The sequence below is a fragment of the Bos indicus x Bos taurus genome, chromosome 20 (genome assembly GCF_003369695.1).
Source record: "Bos indicus x Bos taurus breed Angus x Brahman F1 hybrid chromosome 20, Bos_hybrid_MaternalHap_v2.0, whole genome shotgun sequence".
Taxonomy (NCBI): domain Eukaryota; kingdom Metazoa; phylum Chordata; class Mammalia; order Artiodactyla; family Bovidae; genus Bos; species Bos indicus x Bos taurus.
Window position 1 is genome coordinate 65,226,603 of NC_040095.1, and position 26,736 is coordinate 65,253,338.

General features: G+C 43.1%; 1 protein-coding gene across 1 annotated transcript in view; it reads right to left on the reverse strand.

Moving 5' to 3' along the window:
- ADCY2 (adenylate cyclase 2) overlaps positions 1-26,736 on the reverse strand; it is a 454,325-nt gene that overhangs the window by 137,278 nt on the left and 290,311 nt on the right. Inside the window, exons 5-6 of the mRNA XM_027520567.1 lie at positions 11,018-11,166; positions 5,605-5,716 (exon numbers count right to left, since the gene is read on the reverse strand). Coding sequence (XP_027376368.1) covers positions 5,605-5,716; positions 11,018-11,166 — 261 coding nt within the window. The remainder of the gene's footprint in view (positions 1-5,604; positions 5,717-11,017; positions 11,167-26,736) is intronic.

Here is a 26,736-nt window from a genome sequence, read left to right on the forward strand (position 1 = left end):
CACTCAAATTTAAATACATAAAGAAGTACCAAACACAGATTTTTTCCCCTTCTTAACCCACAGGCTTATGGATAAACTGAAAATATTTGAAATAACAAAATGAACATAAGATCTTTTTGTCCTTAAAGCATGCATTAGATTTATTGAAGGTTTTTGCATGTTTCTTTCCCTGTCTCATAGAGAGCTTGTGTACTTTCATGCTTATCTACAGCACTGTAGAGGATGTGTTAATAAATCTTGATAGCAATTTTATATAATAAAAAGGAAAAACATTGTTTATTAATCAGGTTTATCTCCCTGATAGCACAGTTGGTTAAGAATCTGCCTGCAGCGCAGGAGACCCTTCTTCGATTCCTGGGTTGGGAAGATCCCCTGGAGAAGGGATAGGCTACCCATTCCAGTATTCTTGGATTTCCCTGGTGGCTGAGCTGGTAAAGAACCTGCCTTCAATGTGGGAGGCCTGGGTGCGATCCCTGGGTTGGGAAGATCCCCTGGAGAAGGGAAAGGCTATCCATTTCAGTATTCTGGCCTAGAGAATTCCATGGACTGTATAGTATGGGGTTGCAAAGAGTCGGACACGACTAAGCGACTTTCACTTCCTAAATATGTATTCTGAGTCTAGAAGCAGTAAGATTAATAACAGTGAATTCTTGGTACCCTTATCAAAGACCAGTTACATGGGATTATTTCTGGTCTCTCTATTGTGTTCTGTTGCTCTATATGTCTGTTCTTAGTATCCTACTGGTTTGAATTGTTGTACCTGGAAGATATTTTGAAATCAGGAATTTTGAAGCCTCTAGCTTCGTTCTTCTTGCTCAAAATTGCTTTGGATATCTGTGGTCTCTTGTGATTCTATATAAATTTTAGGATTGATTTTTTTCTATTTCTGTAAAAACCACATTGGGATTTTGATCGGGATTGCATTGAATTTGTAGATAGCTTTGGGTATTATTTTAACAACATTAATTCTTCCAATCCGTGAATACGGAGTATCTTCCTACTTACTTGTGTCTATTTATATTTCTTTCATCAGTGTGTTATAGTTTTTGGTGTGTAAGTCATTCACGTGCTTGCTTAGGGCTGCTCAGGCGGTGCAGTGGTAAAGAACTGCTGCCAATGCAGGAGGCGTAGAAGACGTGGGTTTGATCCCTGGTCAGGAAGACTCCCCGGAGCAGGAAATGACTACCCACTCCAGTATTCTTGCTGGTAAAAATCCCATGGCCAGAGGAGCCTTATGGGCTACAGTTGATGGGGTCGCAAAGAATCAGACACGACTGAGTACACAGTCTGTTTCGTTAAGTTTATCCCTAAGTTTTTCATTCTTTTTGATGATAATGTACATGGAATTGTTTCCTTGATTTTCTTTTGAGATACTTCATTGTTAGTGTATAGAAACACAACAGATTATTGTACACATATTTTGTATCCTGCAACTTTACTGAGTTTATTAGTACTAACAGATTTTTATGCTTCCCTCCTAGCTTAGTTGGTAAAGAATCTGCCTGCAAGGTAAGAGACCCGGGTTCAAGCCCAGTGTTGGGACGATCTCCTGGAGAAGGAAATGGGAACCCACTCCAGTATTCTTGCCTGGAGAATCCCATGGACAGAGGAGCCTGGTGGGCTACAGTCCATGGGGTTGCAAGAGTCAGACATGACTTCACAACTAAACCACCAACCACCACCAACAACAAATTTTTGTGGACTCTAAAGTTTTCTACATATAAGGTCATATAATATGCAAAAAGTAATAATTTTACTACTTTTTTGACTTGAATGCATTTCTTTTTCTTGCCTAAGGCCTGTGTCAAGAACTTCCAGCACTATGTTGAAATGAACTGGATAGAGCAGGTGTCCTTGTCTTCTCCCCAGTCTTAGAAGAAAAGCTTTCAGTTTTTCACTGCTGAATATGATGTTCACAGTGGGCTTTTCATATATAGCTTTATTGTGTTGAGCTGAGTTCCTTCTTATTAGTTGAGAGTTTTTAATGATAAAAGGGTGTTCAGTTTTGTCAAATGCTTTTTCTGCAATTGATTGAGATGAACATGTGTTTTTTATCCTTCATTATGTTAATGCAGTATGTATGTGTATATATATATATATATATATATATATATATATATCTCATCAATTGATTTGCTATGCCATCCAACTTGCATCCTAGAGATAAATCCCATTTGGTCATGGTATATGATTTTTTTAATGTGCTGTTGAATTTGATTTGTTAATTGAAATAAATTCTTCAGCGCTCAGCCTTCTTTGAGTTTTTGAACTGTGGTGTTGGAGAAGACTCTTGAGAGTCCCTTGGGCTGCAAGGAGATCAAACCAGTCAATCCTAAAGGAAATTAGTCGTGAATATTTATTGGAAGGACTAATGCTGAAGCTGAAACTCCAGAACTTTGGCCACCTGATGCAAAGAGCCAACTCATTAGAAAAGACCCTGATGCTGGGAAAGATTGAAGGAAGGAGAAGGGGACAACAAAGGATAAGATGGTTGGATGGCATCACTGACTCAACGGACATGAGTTTGAGCAAACTCCAGGAGCTGGTGATGGACAGGGAAGCCTGGTGTGCTATCGTCCATGAGGTTGCAAAGAGTTGGACACGACTGAGTGACTGAACAACAATAAAGTGAAATAGGCCAGATACAGAATGGCAAATGTCACATGATACCACTTATATGAGGAATCTCATTGTTAAACTCAGAAACCGAGTGTGGAATGCTGGTTTCCAGGCCTGGGAGAGGGGGAAATGGGGAGGTGTTGGTCAAAGGAAAAGGTCAAAGTAAAAGTTCCAGTTACGCATGATAAGTAAGTCCTAGAGATCTACTGGACAGCACAGTGTCTATAGCTAATAATACTATACTGTATACCTAACCACAGGCTGCAAAGGTTGATGTTAAGTATTTAATCACAAAATAATAATACAATGATGATAATGATAATAATAATAAATTAAAAGGGCAAAGTGAAGATCTGTAGGTAATAGATGTTTATGGCATAGATTGTAGTGATGGTTTCAAGGGTGTATCCCTAAAGTTTGATAAGTTGCATGTATATTAAATATGTACAGCTTTTTGTATGCCAACTATACCTCATTAAAGTGGATAAAATATCACAGTGAATGAGCAATGATGTTGAGTTCCTTAATGTAAACTACTGTGCTTTCCATAGCATTCACTCAATGGACTGAGCTGTTTGCTTACAAAGCTCTCTGACTCCATGATCTGAACTATGAAACATGAACTGATATCCAAAGCACGCTGCCCCTGTGACCAACAATGCATGGACCAAGCTATCCTAGTCCAGACTGATATTGCCTGGACGTTCCTTTGTTATAATCATCAGACAGGAGCAGGAAATCATACCAATTACCTCTTCTATGTGATATAAACTCTGTCCTCCTCCAATTCATATGCTGAAATCCTAACCCCTGGTACCTGTAAACGTGACTTTATTTGGCAGTAGTGCAGCCATGAAATTAAAAGACGCTTACTCCTTAGAAGAAAAGTTATGGCCAACCTAGATAGCATATTGAAAAGCAGAGACATTACTTTGCCAACAAAGGTCCATCTAGTCAAGGCTATGGTTTTTCCAGTGGTCATGTATGGATGTGAGTTGGACTGTGAAGAAAGCTGAGTGCCGAAGAATTGATGCTTTTGAACTGTGGTGTTGGAGAAGACTCTTGAGAGTCCCTTGGACTGCAAGGAGATCCAACCAGTCCATTCTGAAGGAGATCAGCCCTGGGATTTCTTTGGAAGGACTGATGCTAAAGCTGAAACTCCAGTACTTTGGCCACCTCATGCGAAGAGTTGACTCATTGGAAAAGACTCTGATGCTGGGAGGGATTGGGGGCAAGAGGAGAAGGGGACGACAGAGGATGAGATGGCTGGATGGCATCACTGACTCGATGGATGTGAGTCTGAGTGAACTCTGGAAGTTGGTGATGGACAGGGAGGCCTGGCGTGCTGGGATTCATGGGGTCACAAAGAGTCAGACACGACTGAGTGACTGAACTGAACTGAGGGTTATTGTAGATGTAATTAGTTAAGATAAGGTCATACCAGAGTAGAAAGTGTTTCTTGCTCAGTGTGACCCCATAGACTGTAGCCCACCAGCCTCTTCTGTCCATGGAATTTTCCAGGCAAGAATACTGGAGTGAGTTACCATTTCCTTCTCCATACAGGAGTAGGGTGGGCCCCTAATCCAGTATGATTGGTGTCCTTTTAAAGAGAAGTAATTTGGACACAGCCTTGCACGCAGGGAAAATGCCATCAGAACACCAGAACCCTGCTGTCACTGGCCAAGATTGGAAAGTTTCTTCCTGACATGTCACCAGGCAGTGCAGCAGAAATGACCTTTTATTAACTCAAACTTTTAAGATATTATTTTTTAACAGATAATCTCTCTATGTGTTTATTTGGTTTAATAATCATTCATTGACAAGTATTTCCTTTTCCCCCCTTAGGTCACAAGGAACCAATAACTGGCAACATAGACAACTGGCTGCTCCTTCATGGAGAATATAGTCAAGACATTGTTTTCTTTCTTTTTTTTTTCTAAAGATGAGCCCTCTCAACCCCAACTCAACCTTTTCCTTTGATTTGGTAAAGGAAGGAAACAGAGCTGTACTCTCAGTGAATTTTTTAGAATCCCCAGTGAGATTTGTCATGGTCAGTTGGGCAACATAAGGCATCTCATGGGGAGCTTGACCCAGGAGTGACTCTGAACATCTGAAAGCCAGATTTGTGCCTAGGAGCTTGGCTGGAATGTTCTCTGTTGTTTAAGTGTAAGGGAAATTTCACCATGAACTAAACTTGGAACTAACTCTTCCTAATGTATAAAAATACATTTTGATAAGCATAATAAAGGATTTTTGTTGGGAACCACTCAAAGACAAAAATTAAGGCCAGGAACATTTTATGAGACAGAAATAGAGGGCTAGCAAGCAAGAAAAAACACCAATATTCCCACCAGAAATCTTAATTGTTCCAATAAATAAGTCTGGAGTGAGATCTGGTATGGTTTTAAATCAGCTGTCATCATTTCTTCTCTATGAAACTCCCCACAAATGAGCATATGAACAGTGAATACTGAGCTTACATTTCTGCAAGTGGCACAAAGGCCAATGGATGAAAATGAGACAGCAGTAAATAAGGCCTTAGGAAGAAGGGATGCATCCTGTCTTCAGGATTTTCCCAGCATGCCGCTTAACACTGTGAATATGTAAAGGTTACAACTGGAGAGGAAATTACGTTTCCAACTCATCGACATCAAAATGCCTAAAAAGAGAAGCTAAGAACAGCACAGTGCAGAGAGATGTGCAAATCAAGTCTTGTTATCTTGAATGTATTTATTGTATGTGTGCTGAATTATATATAAGCCAGAGTCTTAAAAATAAACGAAGGCATATGCTAATTATATGCCACAGCATTTCTCTTTCCCAATGTAGGTCTGAGACTTATCAATGGCAAATAAATCCAACAAATCTATAAATAAGATTCCTAAAGGATGCTTTTATGAAGAGGCAAAAACCTGGTAAGGATCAAGAAAAGGGAAGCCCCAATTTTATATACCCTCAAAATAGAAAGCAATCACTAATACTCACCTTTGCAATTTGATCGAACTTTCCAAAGAGTTCATTCAGCATATGGACGAGCTCTCCAGGGGAGCAGTCACTGGCCAGACGGGTGAACCCAACAATGTCCGCATAGAGGATACTGTGGGAACAAACCAGTGGGTGCCATATTTGCAAGTTTATATTCGCTAAGAAAGCAATGGTAGTCTTTCCCATTAAAAGAGGATGATTTCTTACGCTTTATATTTTTGCAAAACATCATTCCCCTGGGTATGGAATACATAAACATGTTGCTAAACTTTCCCATTAATTTTTTTGATGTTACATTTTTATAATTAAGATCGGGGAAGAAAGCCTTGTGATACACTCTCTCTATTCTAGTCCATTCTTACTGACAACATTTCTCCTCTCAGGGCCAGCCTCTCCTTCCCATTCTGGCTTATGTGGTCTTCATCCTGACAGTTCGTTACAGTGTCATAATTCTGATATCAAAGGAGTATGTTTCTGTTTGAACTGTTACGTGATTTTATTAATTTATTTATTTTTAAAATTTATTGACTTTAATTGGAGGCTAATTACTTTACACTATTGTATTGGTTTTGCCGTACATCAGCATGAATCCGCCACGGGTGTAAACATGTACGTGATTTTGTATTGTAAGCATTCCTAAGTAGAAGAAGCAAAATCATAAAAGTTAAATCCTGATTGAAAGACATCAATAAATTCTGATTGAAAGACAAAATTTTGGGTTCTTTACTATCTTCCAGGAAAGGAGATGCATCTTCCTAAAGCTCAGAGCTGAGTTTGGGGGAAGCATTAAACAAGGAAGGATGCCAGCTAATGTCCAGTTACAGTAATAACAAGTACAATAAAGGCAAACAGTAGAATGCCATAAAACAGAGTCGTAGGGGTGGTGAGCTGAGCGCCGAAGAATCGATGCTTTTGAACTGTGGTGTTGGAGAAGACTCTTGAGAGTCCCTTGGACTGCAAGGATATCAAACCAGTCCATCCTAAAGGAGCTCAGTCCTGGGTGTTCATTGGAAGGACTGATGCTGAAGCTGAAACTCCAGTACTTTGACTACCTGATGCGAAGAGCTGACTCATTGGAAAAGACCCTGATGCTGGGAAAGATTGAAGGCAGGAGGAGAAGGGGACGACAGAGGATGAGATGGTTGGATGGCATCACCGACTCAATGGACATAAGTCTGAGCAAACTCCAGGAGTTGGCAATGGACAGGGAGGCCTGGCGTGCTGTGGTCCATGTGGTCACAAAGGGTTGGACACAACTCAGCGACTGAACTGAACTGAACTGAGGGGTGGTGAAGAATCTGGGACACAGTCACTAAGGAAGTGACAGCACAGCTTCCCCTCATGGCAAGTATAGGCTGGGGGGCAAATGCGAGATTCCTTAGAGTTTTGTGTGCATCAAGCTAACCTTGATGAATCAGGATAGAAGAACACAACACCTGTGTGTGCATTACAACTTTACCTACATAGAACGTGCTTATGTTTTATATAAAGACCTAATATGTGCACTGTGTTCAGTTGTGTCTGACTCAGACCCCAGGGACTGCAGCCCACCAGGCTCCTCTGTCCATGGGATTCTCCAGGCAAGAATACTGGAGTGGGTTGCCACGTCCTCCTCCAGGGGATCTTGCCCACCCAGGGGCTGAACCCACTTCTCTTGTATTTCCTGACTTGCCAGGTGGATTCTTTACCACTGTACCACCTGGGAAGCCCCAAGGACCTAATAAAGAAGCCTAAAATTCCTGCTGGGAATTTGAGTTTCAGGTAATACATATGGTATGGTTTAAGATGGGCCATGAAACAAAAATAACTGCCAATTAACACTCATTGGGATATCTTTTTTTTCTTTTTAAAGAAAATAACAAGTGCTGCTGAGGATGTATAGAAATTAGAACTGGTAAGTACGCTAGGGGAAATGTAAAATGGCACAGGCACTATGGAAAAGAGTATGATGTTTCTTTAAAAAAAAATGAAACACAGAATTACTGGATGAACTGGCAATCCCACTGCTGGGTATACACCCCACAGAACCAAAAGCAGGAACTCAGATATTTGTATACCCATGCCCACATCCTGCCTCAGGATGAAAAGGCCAGAGGTTTCAGATTTCTTTTAAAATTAATTGGTACTACATGACATTTAAGTTTCTGTATTTTTAAGTTTTAAGTTATGTATTTACTTTAGGAGCTTCCCTCGTGGCTCAGACTGTAAAGACTGCCTGCAATGCAGGAGACTCAGGTTTGATCCATGAGTTGGGAAGATCCTCTGGAGAAAGGAATGGCAAGCCTTTCCAGTATTCTTGCTTGGAAAATTCCATGGACTTGGGGGAAAGCAGGTGGGCTACGGTCTAAGGGTCACAGAGTCAGACACCACTGAGCAACTAACATTAACACTTTTCTTTAGGACGCCAAATATATTTTCTGAATTTAAATTTGATTAAATACTGCAAACATATTGTATACAATCTCTGAAGGCAGCCGAAGCTGCTTCACCAACCCTTTGCCTTAGACTGTGTGGTACCTGGCTTCCAAGATGGCCTCAGTCATCCTCGCCTCCCTTGTATTGTTCCTCCCCATAACGGGTAGGAGTGACTTGTGTAACTAATAGAATACTGTAGGAATAGCAAGAAATGACCTTTCATAAAAGATACAGCAACTTCCACCCGGCTCTCTCTTGGATCCTTCCCTCTGGGGAAGCAAGCAGCCATATTGTGAGGACACTCAAGAACCTGTGAAGAGGTCCAGTGGTGAAGATCTGAGGCCTTCAGCCAACATGAAGTTAACCTGCTCACCAGGTGAGAAGCCACATTGGGAGCAGATCCCCCAGCAGCCTGAAGCCTTATGGGGAAGTCTGCGCCAGAACCATTTAAGATGCTCCAAAACTCCAGCCCACAGAAACTGTGAGATGTCTATTGTTCTTTAAATCCACTAAGTTTTGGAGTAATTTGTTACATAGAAATCGATAATACAGGTATTATGCAGATTATTTATCAACTGCCTGAAATTGGTCATGTCATGTTATTTTTGCAGGTCTAGTGTTCCTGGACTATATCACAACTACTTAGAGTCTGTGATCCTCTTTAGATACAGACATATTAATATTTATTTTTACACATTTTGAATACCAATAAGTGTCTTAAAAATATTGTAGGAGATGGAAGGGCCATTCCTGATTTTCAGACAATTGAGGTCTGTCTAGTCAAGGCTATGGTTTTTCCAGTGGTCATGTATGGATGTGAGAGTTGGACTGTGAAGAAAGCTGAGCACCAAAGAATTGATGCTTTTGAACTGTGGTGTTGGAGAAGACTCTTGAGAGCCCCTTGGACTGCAAGGAGATCCAACCAGTCTATTCTAAAGGAGCTCAGTCCTGGGTGTTCATTGGAAGGACTGATGCTAAAGCTGAAACTCCAATACTTTGGCCACCTCATGTGAAGAGTTGACTCACTGGAAAAGACTATGATGCTGGGAGGGATTGGGGGCAGGAGGAGAAGGGGAGGACAGAGGATGAGATGGCTGGATGGCATCACTGACTCGATGGACGTGAGTCTGAGTGAACTCCGGGAGTTGGTGATGGACAGGGAGGCCTGGCATGCTGTGATTCATGGGGTCGCAAAGAGTCAGACATGACTGAGAGACTGAACTGAACTAAAGGCTAGAAAGATCAATTTCTAGTAAAATACAACTTATCAGATACTACAAATTTTTTTTTCTTTAATCATGTAGGCAAAATGCTTAAAAACCTAAAGGCAAGCTAGTGTTTTAAATAATTTCACTCATTAATATGTATGAATGTTCTCTCTGTGTTTATACACACTCACACACACACACGTATATACATATACACCCATAGTTCTTTCCTATTATTCCAAAAAATGATGGGGACTTAAAAAAATTTACTTCTGATTCCTCATTGATATGCAACTTTTTTCTGTTATCTTCCTCTCAATATACATTTTTTATTGTATATTAGCTCTTTGTGTGCTTGGGCCACACCTGTTTCTAAAATCATGTGTCAAATTGAGATTTGTCTTAGCAATGCATTCAAGCTACAGTTAGGGGTTCCCTGGTGGCTCAGATGGTAAAGAATCCACCTGCAATGTGGGAGACCTGGCTTTGATCCCTGGGTCGGGAAGATCCCTTGGAGAAGGGAATGGCAACCGACTCCAGTATTCTTGCCTGGAGAACTCCATGGGCTGAGGAGCCTGGCTGGCTACAGTTCATAGGGTCACACAGAGTCAGACACGACTAAGTGACTAACATTTTCACTTTTATTTTAAGCTACAGTTAAATTTCTTTCTTATTAATCAATTTCAGAAATCCTTGACCTGAAGTGATCAGACCCAAGGCAGCAACACGCAATGGAAAAAGTCTGGAGTTGGGGGCAAACAGCCTGATTTTGATTCTAGATGATGAGCTACACAATTTCAGTTTTGCTTGTGATTGTTGTTAATAAACTGTTGAATGGAGGGGCGAGTAACCCTGACAACTAAAGGAGTAACCTGATGAATGAGGCAGGCACAGGTTACTCACTGAGATAACCCAGCCAGAAGAGCAAGCACCACTGTAACACAATGGAACAGATAGAAGGACAGGCCTCCAGAGAATTGGGATCAGAAACAGGTGGGCATGGAGAATGGTGAGGACCAGAGTGCCTAGTCTGGAGGGGCCAGAGACGATGGGGAGCATGAGACGGAGCACCCACCCCAGACTGAAGTGAGGGCCCACCTGGCTCCCGTCCAGAGCTCAGAGGAGAAGAGGCCTTACACGACCTCCCTTCTGACCACAACCCCTTGTTAGTTTTCCAGTTACTAAGATTCCAGGAATGGCTCCCTGCGAAGCATCTATGACTGCCACTCCTGGACAAGCTGTAACTTTCACTGTAATTTGATTAGGGTGCACGCCATCACCTATGATGCTGGGTACTAGCCATACCCAGAGACGTCCCCCTCCAGCCCCCCCGCCTTCCCCCTACGGCATTCCTGATGGACAGCAGGATACTCAGCCGCCCTGCAAAGTGCTAGCTCCTCGAGCCCTGCCCCTGCCAAGTCCATCTTGAGGAACCAGTCCTTGTGCCTAGAGCCCACCAACTCCCTAATCTTACTGACATACAGAGTCCTGGGTGCCTGGGACACAGTGAGATCCGACCCGAGAGTTCCCAGAATGAAGGCCCCACCGGCCACTTCTCTCCCCTTTGCAACGGCTGGTTCCAAAATGCCACAAGTAGAAGGGTCTGTTTCTTATCTGAACGACAGAGGCCCTCACACACAGGTAGGTGGAGTGGACACTATGCTTTGCGCCAAGATGAACAGCCCCGAAGGGCACGTGACGCTGTAAGATGGGCACTTCCGGTGACTTACATCCGCCACCTGGCGTCGGGCTCCCCAGCCTCGCCGAGGAGGGAGGACGGCGCCGCGTACCTGACGTTGGTGTGCCGCTTGACGTAGAGGTTGTGGAAGTTGTTGGTGTTCTCCATCTGGCCGGCTTTGGGGCCCTGCAGCCTCTGGATGATCTCCGCTTTCATCTCCATGGCTATGTGTGCCGGCAGCAGGGACAGCAGCAGCCGCTCCTGAAGCCAGGTTGGAAGGAAGAAGGAGAGAGGTCACACCTCCGGGGTCACAGCAAGGGCCGAGCGAAACCATCACGGGGCCCGAGCGGGGCCAATCTGAAGACTCTAACAAGTTCAAATACAGAGTCTAGAAATACATGTTAAAAAAAAATCCAATTGTCCAAGGTCAGAGTGTGTTATTAGATTATTTATTGAGTTCTAAGCATGTGTTCTGCAGTGGGCAAAGAAAAGGAAGGCGTAGTTATTTCCCCAAGGATATTATTTATCTATTGTGATTTTAAAGGAGTGAAACGGAGATAATACGAAGATGCCAGAAAGTAGTGGTCAGTCGGAGATAGAAGACTCTCATTTTCGCCTACTCGTTCGCTTGAAAGATAAAGTAAAGCTATATCGCACTTTTGAAAGTCAAGCAATATTCCACATTTCCTAAAGAAGACAGTCACACGTTTTCAGATATTTCATTTCCTCTGTGGTGATTGTGCGATCCTTTTTCGTGATTCTGAACTATTGTAAAAACAGAGTCAGAAATATTAGTCTCTGAGAAAATGTCATCTATGAGCAACTATAGGGGGGTCACGAAGTGAAAACATGAGCCTTTCTTACATTTTTAGTCTTTAAATTTAGTAAATCCTGTACATGATAGCATGCAATATTATACATATGTTAATATGCATTTATTATGCTTAGAATGGCACTTTTTCATTCCCTTGAAGGAAATTGTATTTTTTTTTTTTTTTTTGTGAAGAAGTATCACAGAAGGTCAGTCTTTGAAAGTTGGTATTTACTCTAGAGTACTTTAAACATAAATCTATTATAGAAAACACCATATATTCCTCAGGTATTGTGGATTTAGCTAGTGATATTCAGTGTATATAGATGAGCATCTGTAGAGCAAAAGATTTTCTCCTCTTCCACATTTTCTAACAAGTTTCTTTTTGCACAAAGTGCTGAGAAAGTAGAGGAGGGTGGGGGAAGCGGGCTTTGCCCCCAGATTCACTGGTCCACACGTTTGTCCCTGGATCCACCCACACAGCACATCAGTTTGGAACTTTGGGGAACTTTCATGATGGAGCAGAGGGGAGGCCAGAAGTACATCTTGATGAAGATGAAATGGCCCTCACCACAGCCTATCCCCAGCCTGCTCCAGGAAAACACAGATGCAAAGTCAACAGGAGACTCCATGTGGGCCTGTGCGGGGCCTCAGTGTGTGGTCAGGGGCGTCTCTCCATGAACTGGCATATCTGAGTGTCGGTCATCTGTTCTCTCCTTCCTTCATTCACCCAATCAGGAAACATCCATCACTGCCCACTGAATGCCAGACTCTTGATGAGCACTAATGATAAATGCAAAGATGAAGGAGACAGTGTCCCTAATAGCACAGCTGTCAGATAAGACTAGGACAGGCTGGTGTTTAGAGGAATCCACATACCTTGGAAACACAGGGGAACTAACAGAGCAGGAGCCCCTGCCACGCACCACATGCTTCCAGGAGCTCTCTTTGTGTGCTATATCAATATCAGAAAAAGAGTGTAGATATTTCAGTCTTAGGGGAAAAGGATTTAGAGGTCCCCATATTTTTTAGAAAAAAAATTTTTTTGGAGGTGTAGCAATATCACTAGATTTTACTATGGACATTGGCAACATAACCCTTTATATGGTTCCTTGCACTCACAGAGACGGGTGATGTGAACGGTAGTTAAGTGGGGGGCTTTTTTTTGTTTGATTTCTCAACTCCTAGAGGAGTTCCTGGAAAGTAGCATTTTCTCTGTAGTTATTTGCTGAATGCATGAATTCCCTGCAGTACATTTTGTCTGGGGCACAATAAACAGAAATCTCATCTCAAAACCTGTGTTCATCATTGGTACTGCTTATGGAGACCTGGGTAGGCAGGGCGTATGTTTTAAGATCAGATTAATGACCTTCTTGGTCATCAGTACCAGGCCTGGGCAAGATCTGGGTCAGTGATATTCACCCAAAGGGAAATTTGACTATTCCGCAAAGCAAGGCATTGATTATTTTGGGTTTTTGTCTTTGGCAGACAAAGACACTGGGAGAAAGAATGACTGCCTCTCCCCATCTTCACATCAGCAGGTCGCACTAAAGGAGAAAGGGAACACTCAAAGTGTCTCCTGGTTGGAAAACCATTGGTAAACACGGGCAACCACTTGAAGTCACATTTTGATTTGATCCCTATTCTGAGCTTGAATTTCCTTCCATTATTCTCCAATTTTCACTAATGACCTAACAATACAACAGCATCATGTTAGCTTAAAGGTGAGGAGGTGAATTCCAATTTTGGACTAAAGCAAAATTTTGAAAGAGCAGGAACCCTGTCCAACTGTGAGACCTCTCAGTATGCAGACAAGGGCCAAGATGAGCAACAGCAGGAGGATAGAGAATAACTGAGCTCAATAATAGAAGAAATCAAGTCAGGTTTTGGTTTGTTAATAGAACAAGTGACCCCAGAGAAATGGAGCCACTTGGAACTCAGAATACCAAGAAATTACTAATAATGTGAAAAATGTTGTTCAGTTGCTCAGTTGTGTTCAACTCTTTGCAACCCCATGGACTACAGCACGTCAGGCTTCCCTGTTCAGCACCATCTCCTGGGGCTTGCTCAAAGTCATGTCCATTGAGTCGCTGATGCCATCCAACCCTCTCATCCTCTGTCATCCCCTTCTCCTCCTGCCCTCGATTTTTCCCAGCATCAGGGTCTTTTCCAATGACATGAAAAATGGATGTCCATATTTTAAAACTTAGAATAAAACCTGTATCCTTGTTACATGCAAATTGAGAGTTCAAAACATTTGGCTGATGATCTAGTGTCTCTACAAATTTGATCCCTCTATTATCTCAGAACCCAGTGAAAAGGTACTGGGATTTATTTTTAAAATAAATGGCACTTTACTACCTTTTGAATCTTACTACAAAGTAGAGCTATTCCATCATCTATTTGTCTTTTGCTACCTACCCATCAAATACATGTAATTGCCTCTTACTTTCTTTTTTCTACATTTTGGCTTCCATGACCAACCATATGGTTAGACATTTGGGAAGTCTGAAAGTCACAAAATATGTGATACATCCAAGGAAGTACTTAGATGATAGACTTTGCTTCTTCAAGTTTGGAACCAAGCTATGCTAATGTTGCCTTCACTCAACTCCATTTTTGGTAGCTACTGAGCACACTGTGAGTACTGAGTAAGTCTGTATGGGATGGCCTCTGTTTCTCTATTTACTGATCACTGTATTGGATGATTGTATGTGAGGTCAAAATTGTATGAAGTATTCATAATGTTCAAAATCTATTTAAACAAATAGAGAAAATCCAGTGAGAAAACTGTGTTATTGATGTCAACAAAGTCAGAAGACTCATCTGGTCATCCTCTAAGGCACGATGAGACGGGAGACAAAGGAGGCATGTTGCTGTGTGTTAGTTGCTCAGTCATGTCCGACTCTTTTGCGACCCAATGGACCTTGCCAGGCTCCTCTGTCCATGGGATTCTCCAGGCAAGAATACTGGAGTGGGTTGCCATTCCCTTCTCCAGAGATTCTTTCTTACCCAGGGATAGAACTCACGTCTCCTGCATTGCAGGCAGATTCTTTACTGAGTCAGTCAGTTCAGTTCAGTCGCTCAGTTGTGTCCGACTCTTTGCAACTCCAGGGACTGCAGCACGCCAGGCTTCCCTGGAGCTTACTCAAACTCATGTCCATCGTGTCAGTGATACCATCCAACCATCTCATATTCTGTTGTCCTCTTCTCCTCCTGCGTTCAATCTTTCCCAGCATCAGAGTCTTTTCCAATGAGTCAGTTCTTTGTATCAGGTAGCCAAAGTATTGGAGTTTCAGCTTCAGCATCAGTCCTTCCAAAGAATATTCAGGACTGATTTCCTTTAGGATGGACTGGTTGGATCTCCTTGCAGTCCAAGGGACTCTCAAGAGTCTTCTCCAACACCACAGCTCAAAAGCATCAATTCTTCTACTGAGTGAGAGATGCCATTGCATCTCTATCATAAAGCAAGCAGACCCTGAACACAGATTTGTTAACTTCTAAAACAGTGACAAAAAATGCTGGCATGTAGGATATAATAGATTATGAATCTGGTCTAGGCTATCTATTTAGAAATCTCAGTGGAATCTGTGTCTACAGAGATGTCTGGTGATCGGCTTAATTAGATTATAACCAGCTTTGTATTTTCTGTTGGATGACGGATGAGTCAAGGGCTAAGAAAAATCAAAGTGTACCAGGTTGCAAATCTCAGTTGACATCCTTCTGCATTATCACCTTATGAGGATAACTTGTGTGTCCCTGTGGACTCAGCACAGTCTTCTGTTGAATTTAAAGATATCAGTCGATTCTCCCATGGTTTACATTAATTTCCAGTCATGGTTCCAGAGCCTATATTGTTGGCATCCTAACCATATTCCCTCTCCATTCCTTGGAGGTTGCCTGCAGCCTGGTCCTTTCTAAATCTACAATTTCCTGTGCCTCAACCAATGAGGAAGTGATTGGTAGATAAATATCTCAGCTCCCACATCCACACCCCTCGGTGGGCAGACCTGAGCATCTTCTACTCTTCCCTCCAAGGGTCTCCAGATGGATTGAGCCCCCGTTGCCAGCTACCCCTTTCAATAGCTGGAGCTGGATCCTCCCTGACACACTCCCTCACTCGGCCACCTGAAACCACATCCAACTAAATGTCCAAACTCACATCCTCGTCTGAGTGTTGCTCAGGGTAAACCTAACTGAGACTTTCGCAAGCACCTTCATTTTCTGCCTGGACTTCGTTTCCACCAGGACTTCCTAGTGGCTCAGATGGTAAAGGCTCTGCGTATAATGTGGGAGACCAGGGTTCAATCCCTGGGTCAGGAAGATCTCCTGGAGAAGGAAATGGCAACCCATTCTAGTATTCTTGCCTGGAGAATCCCATGGATGGAGGAACCTGGTAGGCTACAGTCCATGGGGTTGCAAAGAGTTGGACACGACTGAATGGCTTCACTTCTTTCACTGTTTTTTCGTTTTCTGCCTACATTTTGTAGGCAGAAACTAAACCCCAAGGGGCTTCCCAGATGGCTCAGTGGTAGAGTCTGCCTGAAATGCAGGAGATGCAGGAGTCACAAGTTCGATCCCTAGGTTGGGAAGATCCCCTGGAGGAGGACATGGCAACCCACCCCAGTATTCTTGCCTGGAGAGTCCCATGGACAGAGAAGCCTGGTGGGCTATAGTCTATAGGGTCACACAGAGTTGGACACAACTGAAGCAATTTAGCACACATGCAAACCCCCAAGACCACAGAGTCAGCCTTCCCTAAAGGACAGATTCCATGAACAAAAAAGATGAATTAAACAAAGTAATTCTCTTTCATGCCCATAGCTTCATTTAATGACCAAATGTAAATCATGGACTTTAATTTAGTCCCACGTGTAGACAGATGACTGGCTTTTTATAGGTAGTTTGAAAAATACAGGAAATCAACTCCATATGTTATGTAAACCAAATTTTTCTTTGTGTGTGTGTGTTAAAGAATCTTTGTGAAGTTAGAGTGGAATAAAGATGTTGGTAACAGCCTACCAGCAAAAAAGAAAAGAACCCAAGTCTTCTCAATTATCACGTGATTCTGGTGCCCCTGATGGACAGCAATTCGTGTTCTGGGGTCTGCACACATCCTCTTGGTCATCACAGCATTGGATAAAGGGGTAAGCCTTAAATGAAAGTCTGTACTTGAACATTCTGAATCAAGTCACTTTTAAATACGTCTTTCTTCCCTTATAAAGTGCTGTGCTCTAAAAGGAAAGCCCAATATTATGGCACACATGATAAATTTCAACTCAACTCATAATCTGACAAGGTTAATATTTCCATTAATATTTCAGCTTTTTGATAATGTAGCTGTGTGCCCTGCCAAATTATCTGAAAGCAACACACAAACTTAAGTGCTTAATATGCCGGATATGACTTAGCTACATTATCTCCAAATACACTGGAGAAACTCCTTAAGGGGATTTTTGGAAAATCAAGTCGTCACAGAACTGATTGATGTACACCATCACTATTTCTTTCTCTTTTTAGAAAAGACTGTCGAGTGACAGAGAATTTGGCTAATTCCAGCCTACTCAAAGATTATCCAGTGAATAGGTCAGCCATAGTTTGAGAGTTTCATTTTAACACATCTTTTTATTAAGCCTCTAACTAATATTCATTAAATTCATATTTTTTTCTGAGAATGTGTACTTTTAAATTATGCCATGTAGAAAGCTACAGAGTTTGTAAATTTCAATGTACTATTGATCAAAATTCAAGACATTCTCCAACTCCAAATTGTTTCTAACATAATGAAACAAAGCAGATATTTAACTTTACATTTTTATGCCATTTTTGAGATTATTTCAGTTGACAGGAAAATCCAATTTTAGCAAAGATGATGTATGCTTAAATTCTGAGCTATCATATATTGATGTACATTATATCCTGTTTCTTCTTTAAACCATGCATGTGATAAATGTTTAAAACTGCTGCATTTTCGGAAAGGAGGATGACAAGGACTTGTTCTTTCATAAGAATCAAAATTTTTTTCCTCTTTCAAAATTCTTATTTCTATCTAGTTCTTATTTTAAATGCCATTCAGTTAACTCAGGATGGCAAACCAATTCGATATATTAATCCTTCTATTGTATTCATTCCTTTCATTGAAGGAATAAGTTACACATTTTCTCTTCCCAACAAAAAGTAGTCACTGGCATAAACAGACACCAGATCCCTAAGCAGCTACTGTGTTACAAGAGGTACTGAAGAGATATGCTGATATGCTGCCATTCAGTATTGACCTGCAGCATGAAAGGATCAGGTATCCATTTAGAATCAAACATGAAGCCTCTGTACTTGGAAAGCTCCCACCAGAGGTGTGTATCTGTGTCAGTATTTTCCCCAGATATACCTTCTCTTGCAGCCAGCTTCATGTGTGCAAGTCTCAGTGAAAAACCATCTGTTATTGCCACCAGCCTCTCTCACCTGCACACTTCTGAAGTTAAGGTATAGTTTTTGCTCAGTCGCTAAGTCATGTCTGACTCTGCAACACCATGGAAACTCTCTGCATCAGGTGGCCAAAGGATCGGAGTTTCAGCTTCAGCATCAGTCCTTAATGAATATTCAGGACTGATTTCCTTTAGGATTGACTAGTTAGATCACCTTGCAGTCCAAAGGACTTTCAGGAGTCTTCTCCAGCAGCACAATTTGAAAGCATCACTTCTTCGGTGCTCAGCCTTTCTCACGGTCCACCTCACACATCCGTACATGAGTACTGCAAAAACCACAGCTTTGACTAGACGGACCTTTGTCAGCAAAGTGATGTGTCTGCTCTGTAATACTCTGTCTAGGTATATACTAAGGTGTAGTAACAGCTGCCATTACTGCTATTTCTTGCTATTCAATTTAGTTCGTTTCTCTTCAGATTCCAGCCTTAGGAATCTTGCTTTACAGGAATCAATCAGAACACAGTTACTACTTATTATTTGAAAGGTCTTGCTTTATCTAACTTTGATTTTTACAATAAAATCAGTTGTCATATTTATGCATGATGAAATCCAGCACTGCCTAGTAGAGACAGCACCCAAGTCCACGTAGATCTGAGCTCATGTTCTTTCTCTACCACGACCTACATGACCTCAGTTAAATCCCTCCAGCCTTGGGAGCCTCAATTTAGTTGTTTAAAAAAATATCTGTTAGACTTGGTGAGTTGAAGGTCTGCAGGTCCCTGTAAATTCCTCGAATTTTATGGAACCACAAGAGGTTTCTTCCTAGAATTTGCCTCTTACTGTTTCAGACTCAAACACAAAGAAAAAGAGACCAGTGCTCACAACCGCAGACCACAGCCAAGACGGTTAAGAAGCACTGCGGGAAAGGAGAGGCCTCTTGACAGAGAAACCCTTCCGTGAAGGGTCACTTCACTGAACTGCAAGAGGACGGAGAATGGCGAGGGGCTATGGTGTGCCGTGTGAACGGCCAGCGTTTGTGTGCAGAGGGCAAGTCAGCGTGCTTGTTACACAGTGTAGGGAGGCCGAAATGCTTTGAGCAGATGAAAATCAATATGCCCTTTGACAAGTCACTGTTCCCTTTTACAAAACCATCAAGGCCTTTCGTTGCATTCCTATATTGTTGTCTCATTTTATAAACCCTGGCTATATTAAATTCTATTTAAATTTAAACACTTTTGACCAAAAAGGGGCGGGGGGGGGTGCAAAATAGATAAAACGTTGTCTCAGAGCGAGTAGAGGGAGGTGGTACTCACTAGGGAGTCAAGACCTGATGAAATTTGCATCTTCCAACTTTATGGTCACTGATTTCTCATCCTACTGGCTAATTTGTAAGCTCAGCAGAAGGATTAAGACAGCTGGGGTGCTTTTACAGAGCACACCAGTAACAAAAGATGGAAGGAAAGAAATGATCACTTACATGTGATTACTCTCCAGCGAGGAGGAGTTAGAGAACACAAGGCTAAAGTCAAGTTATAAAGTGTGTTTTCAGTCACAGGTGGCAGTAAATTGATACTTTTAAATTCAAACTGCTAACCATCAATTTAATTCTTTAATACGGAGCCTCTAGGGGGTCTTCCTGGTGGCTCAGACAGTAAAGAATCTGCCTGCAGTGCAGGAGACCAGGGTTTGATTCCTGGGTCAGGAAGATCCCCTGGAGAAGGGAATGGCAACCCACTCCAGTGTTCTTGCCTGGAGAATCCCATGGACCGAGGAGCCTAGCACTCTACAGTCCAAAGGGTTGCAAAGAGTCAGACGTGACTGAACAACTAACATTTTCAGTGGAAGAAACACCGTTCATAATGTAGAAAGCCTTCAATCCTTGGGTGGGAGACTATGGAGGTCCTGAGATAAGAGGCACAGCTCTGTTCCCCGACCAGGCAGCAGGGCACAGGGGCACCCACAGCAATACGGCAGGATGGTCTATGAGTTTCATATGTGTCTCCAAGGCCGCTGCTCCCATGAGGCCCGAGATGTCACAGCTCAACACCAGGGCTATGAAAACACCCAAAGGGGAGCTCATCGTGCAAACAGACCTCCACACCCACACACTAAAAAGTGAAAAAGTAAATGCTCCAGATTAACAATGACTCTGGTCTGATTTGCCCCTCCAAGGTCATCTGCCTATATGCAAGGAATACCCTCCAGCCTGAAACAGGCAAAGCTGATTGAAGAAAATGCAGAAAAAGAAAAGACACTGTGTGAAGACTGACCCCTTTCCTGGATTCTGGGGAAAAGAGAAACTCAGGGTGTACAGGGGGCTAGGTGATTTCTTCTGAGAAGAAGTAAAGATGGAGATGCTGACAGAGGAGATGATAAGAAGATAGAGACAAATATGTGAGATCAACTATATTAAATGCATTATTGACTGGAGACATATTAATGCCAGTGGTGTCAGTTTCTGCAAAACTCCCCCAGTTGATAAATGCTAAATACTGCAGGGAGTAAAATGGAATACTGTGACATCCAAGTGCAATCCGTCGATGAAACTGTACGCCACAGATGACCAGATAACAATGTAGCCATATACACACAACAGTCGCAGTCACTCAATCGCTGTTCTGAAATACGTGTTGGCCCTTTCTTTCCTTGCTCCTCTGACCATAAGCTTGGCCACATGGCTTGGTCTGACCAGTGACCTGTGAAGGGCGTGATGTGTGCTTCTTCTGAGCACAAGCTTTAAGAGCCAGTGTGGGGCTTACCATTTCATTTCCAATTGCTCTGGGGACCAGCAGTGTCCCAGCGAGAGGCTGCTCTGAGCCTGAGTTGCACGTAAGATGCAAAATGGAAGCTCATCTGTACTGGACAAATACAAGGTCTCTTTGGCATTATCATTGCCTGCTCCTTCAATCTGGGGGTGATTTGTGCCACAGCTGCCCCGAGCTCTTTGGACAAATGCAACACTGAAGGGCGTGCACACCAACCCATGTGCTCGGTCCTTGAGTGCACGTGATTTTCACGGCTATTCTGACTTGGGGCAATTTCACTGAAATTTCTTTACTTCTTTGCACAGAGGCAGCTTGGAGTTGTATTAAGTGGGGTAGGAATTACCCGGGGCAGGAACTTCCCCATCTAGGATCAGACGCTTCTCTTCAGTTGTAAAAACCAGGAAACACTTCTCTAAAAGATATTTCTCCCCCTAAGGAAAGGCTGTGGAAAAGGCAATGGCACCCCACTCCAGTACTCTTGCCTGGAAAATCCCATGGACGGAGGAGCCTGGTGGGCTGCAGTCCATAGGGTCCCTAAGAGTCAGACACAACTGAGCGACTGCACTTTCACTTTTCACTTTCATGCATTGGAGAAGGAAATGGCAACCCACTCCAGTGTTCTTGTCTGGAGAATCCCAGGGACGGGGGAGCCTGGTGGGCTTCCGTCTATGGGGTCGCACAGAGTTGGACATGACTGAAGCGATTTAGCAGCAGCAGCAGCAAGGAAAGGCTGAAGTTGTGAGAATTCACCCTTTCTACTGGCTGCAGGTGTCATGTTAACAGGCTAACTGTTCCTGTTCTCCAAAGTGCTTGTTCTCACCGGATGCAAAGCACTGGGCTTTCATCAGGCTGACAAGCGCTCCCACACTTAAGAATGTTGGCAGCGCTGTGTCACACAGTGATGTTCATAACATCAACCATGAAAAGGACTGAGAGAGCATGGGAGTGTGTCTGCTGGGGTGCAGGTCTGGCTCCTCCTTGATGGTGGTGAGACGGTGGGTTCACTCAGTTTAATCCCTCAGCAGCTGGAGATGCTAGTCTGGAGGAGGCGGCTCGGTCTAAGGATGGATGTTCGAGTGTATGAGACATGTGTGTGTAATAGAGGTGGGGAGAGGTGAAGGGGAGACTGGAGGCTGTGGAGCTCTGCGGGGGAGCCCAGTCCCTTCAATGTTGCTAGTAAGTCTGGTCTCAGAAAAAGCTCTGAAAGTTCATGTTTGGGACACTCAGAGTTGTTAATTGAAGAACAGACCTCTCTTTTACATGGAAATGAACTTCCTATTCTTCCAGGAAATGCCAGAACTACTTGAATGCAGTTGCTATGTTCTTTTGTTTATTTTATTGAAGTATAGTTGATTTACAAGTTGCATTAGTTTCTACTGTACAGCAAAATGATTTAGTTAAACACATACCTGGCATGCTTTAGTCCATGGGGTCGCAAAGAGTCAGACAGGATTGAGCAACTGAACTGAACTGAACTGATAGGTATATACTTTTTTATATATTTTTTTCCATTATGGTTTATCACAAGATATCAAATACAGCTCCCTGTGCTATACAGTAGGACTTTGTCACTTTATTCTAAATATAATAGTTTGCATCTGCTAATCCCAAACTCCCAACCCATCCCTCTTCCGCCTCCCTTGGCAACCACAAGGCTGTTCTCCATGTCTGTGAGTCTGTTTATGATTTGTAGATAGATTTATTTGTGTCATATTTTAGATTCCACATACAAGTGATGTCATATGATATTTTGTCTCTGACTCACTTCACTTAATGTGGTAATCTCTAAGTGCATCCATGTTGCTGCAAATGGCATCATGTCATTCCTTTTTATAGCTGAGTAGTGTTCCACTGTGTGCACGCGCACACACACACACACACACACACACACCCCATCTTATTCATCCATTCATCTCTTGATGGACATCTAGGTTGTCTCCATGCAGTTTCTGCGCTCTTAATTCAAGGTTCTTTCCCCCATAGTAATTGACTAATTTTCACATATCAATTCCAGTTCTAAGCAATTTGTAACCATTATCTCGCTTAAGTCTTCCCCACACCAAGGATGTAGGTATTATTAATTTCCTCAGTTTTACCAAGAGGAAACTGAAGATAAACTGGTTTGGGAACTTGCTACGTATCTCACATCAAGCTGGTGGTGCAGCCGGGATTTGAACCCGTGGAGGCAGCCAGTGGGTAGCGCTCTCCTTGACCATCCAGAATAAGAGACAACATGTAACTAAGCACAGCAAGAAATCCCAGCACCAGCCAGTGGCGGGGAGGGGTTCCACAACACATGGTGGTGTCTCCGGGCATGACTGATTCCTCCACGATTTTTTTGATGGGGAGACTAATCCTTTTTCCTAATTATGCGGAATGTGGAGACCTGAACCTCAAAGCCAACTTGGTCTTGGGGCGAGCCTCACAGTGCCCGATGGTGTGGACAGCCCTCAGCCTCTTCTCACCCTTCATGCAGACTACCAGAGGGGCAGCCCAGACCACCTGGGGCACAGAGCAAAGCCCAGTGGATACCAGAAGGCATTCCTTGAGCAGGGAAGGAACAGAGGAGATTTCTGGAAGACACTGCTTGACACTTCCATCATGAACACAGGACTGTATCCTGAAATGAGCATTTGCTTTTTCTCTGCTCTGAATACAAAGTCAAGTGGCTGGCTTGGAGAGGTGATCCAAAGACTCCCCGGTGTGGAGGTAGGTGTTCAAATTTATGCTTATTTATCCTGAAAAATCAAGTCTCCAGAGAAAAGCCTCCATAGTCAAAACCCTGAAGATAATACCATTTAAATAGTGCACCTGCCCTCAAACACTAATGGTCCCCTTGGGCGCCGATGCAGCTGGTACCAGGAGACGGCCCCATCATTTCTGCAGGGCATCAACTTTTCAGGGACGGGATAATAAATGAGGAAAGAGAAAGAACAGAGCTGAACTAATTCTCATTCTGCTCATAAAGCAATGTCCTCAGCTTCCTCAGATACAAACGAAAGACGCAAGCAGCAAACGGCACAGCAAAGTCATCACGGCAAAAAGCTGGAGGGCTGTCACACTGCTAGAATTTTACTACAAGTGACTCGAATGAAAAGACTGTGGTAAAAACTCAGGAACGCAAGTGATCTCTGCTGAAGTTTGCTGGACTGTTCATTTGCTACACACCCGATCTGGGAGCTAATTTTGTTGTCTGTGCGTGCTCCATCAATCAGCCGTGTGACGCCATGGACTGCAGCCCGCCAGGTTCCTCTGTCCATGGGATTCTCCAGGCAGGAATACTGGAGTGGGTTTCCACTTCCTTCTCCAGGGGATCGTCCCAACCCAGGGACCAAATCCTCATCTCTTGTGTTTCTTGCATTGGCAGGCAGGCTCTCTCTCACTGCACTACTTAAGTTTTATCGTTGTCTTTAGAAAATGCATTCTTTGTACTCAGACTGGAGATTTTCTCTAACCTAAGTTTCACTAACAGGTGTGTCTTTGGAGAGAATGGCGTCAAATATTAGCTAAAAACAGTGACGCTGGTTCAGGATCTCAGATGTAACTGTTGGGGCTCAGAGCAGACTCCCCAAGACGCACTGCAGTGACACCCTGGTTATTTTGAATTAAAGTTACTTGCACTCCCTGAGCAAGGAGGTGGAGAATCCTTAATGGCAGAGACAGGCAGTTCAGGACAGAAAGATCCCTGTAAACAAACCTTGTTACTTTTTAAATTCACTACCCCAAATGTGGCTCAGTGGTAAAGAGGCTACTGGCAGTGCAGGAGACCCAGGTTCAGTCCCTCGGTCAGGAAGATCCCCTAGAGAATGGAACAGCTACCCACTTCAGTGTTTTCACCTGGAAAATTCCATGGACAGAGGAGCTTGGCGAGCTACAGTCCATGGGGTTGCAAAGAGTTGGAAAGGACAGAGGCACTAAACAGCCAAGTTCAAACTCTGTTTAGAGTCTTCATAATTAAGCGCCCAAGCCTGAATTTGTCTCCTCAGTTCCTCACAAATGTATTGTTTCTTTGTCTAAACACAAAAACTGCCCTCCTTGCAACTTCTTAGGTCCTATTTCTATGAGTTCTCTAAATTTGTATTTTTCCTCCTGTTCATCTGTCTTAGGTCAGCCCGAAGAACTCAAGAAGGGTAGAGGGGAAATTTCCCCTGCCCCAGCACATGGCTACCGGACAAAGAAAATAAATCGTGGCTTGACACTTCTAGAATTTAAGAAAAATAGCTCATAAGAGAGTTCATCGTGAGTTACACATGATGATAACTCAAGCTGAAATCACACAGGTAATGGAGAAGGAAACCTGGACTTGGTGTGCTTGCTAACTCATTTCTTCCCTCGAGGCTATAAAGTCTTAAGAATTCATCAAAATTTTAAGCCCAGAGGAAGCCGACTGGCAGCCACGTGCTGAGCTTTGCCAGGTAGATGAGCTCGGACTGGCTTGCAGGGCACACAGGTGTGTTTGTGCCTGTGCAGGCCGAAAAAAACGTGAACACTGTTATGCAGGGCGTGTCAGTCATTGTACACATTCACCGTGTTGGCCAGTCCTCTAAATCTGACTTCTCACCTTCAGCGCTGTGGGTATTTGGTGCTGGAGAGTTCTTTGTTTTGGGAAGCTGTCCTGTGCATTAAAGGATGGTTAGCACATTCTGTCCAATAGACCTAAAGCTAGACTGGACTTTAGTAGCTCCTACCCAATGGGTACCCGGAGCGAATCCATTTCTATCTGGAAACAACCAGAATCATCTTCAGTTCCAGTTCAGTTCAGTTCAGTTCAGTGGCTCAGTCGTGTCTGACTCTTTGCGACCCCATGAATCGCAGCACGCCAGGCCTCCCTGTCCATCACCATCTCCAGAGTTCACTCAGACTCAACGTCCATCGAGTTGGTGATGCCATCCAGCCATCTCATCCTCTGCCGTCCCCTTTTCCTCCTTCCCCCAATCCCTGCCAGCATCAGAGTCTTTTCCAATGAGTTAACTCTTCGCATGAGGTGGCCAAAGTACTGGAGTTTCAGCTTCAGTATCATTCCTTCCAAAGAAATCCCAGGGTTGATCTTTAGAATGGACTGGTTGGATCTCCTTGCAGTCCAAGGGACTCTCAAGAGTCTTCTCCAACACCACAGTTCAAAAGCATCAATTCTTCAGCACTCAGCCTTCTTCACAGTCCAACTCTCACATCCATACATGACCACAGGAAAAACCATAGTCTTGACTAGACGGATCTTTGTTGGCAAAGTAATGTGTCTGCTTTTGAATATGCTATCTGGTTAGTCATAACTTTCCTTCCAAGGAGTAAGTGTCTTTTCATTTCATGGCTGCAGTCACCATCTGCAGTGATTTTGGAGCCCCCAAAAATAAAGTCTGACATTGTTTCCATTGTTTCCCCATCTATTTCCCATGAAGTGATGGGACCAGATGCCATGATCTTCGTTTTCTGAATGTTGAGCTTTAAGCCAACTTTTTCACACTCCTCTTTCACTTTAATCAAGAGGCTTTTTAGTTCCTCTTCACTTTCTGCCATAAGGGTGGTATAGATCTGCATATCTGAGGTTATTGATATTTCTCCCAGCAGTCTTGATTCCAGCTTGTGCTTCTTCCAGCCCAGCGTTTCTCATGATGTACTCTGCCTATAAGTTAAATAAGCAGGGTGACAATATACAGCCTTGACGTATTCCTTTTCCTATTTGGAACCGGTCTGTTGTGCCACGTCCAGTTCTAACTGTTGCTTCCTGACCTGCATACAGGTTTCTCAAGACGCAGGTCAGGTAGTCTGGTATTCTCATTTCTTTCAGAATTTTCCACAGTTTATTGTAATCCACACAGTCAAAGGCTTTGGCGTA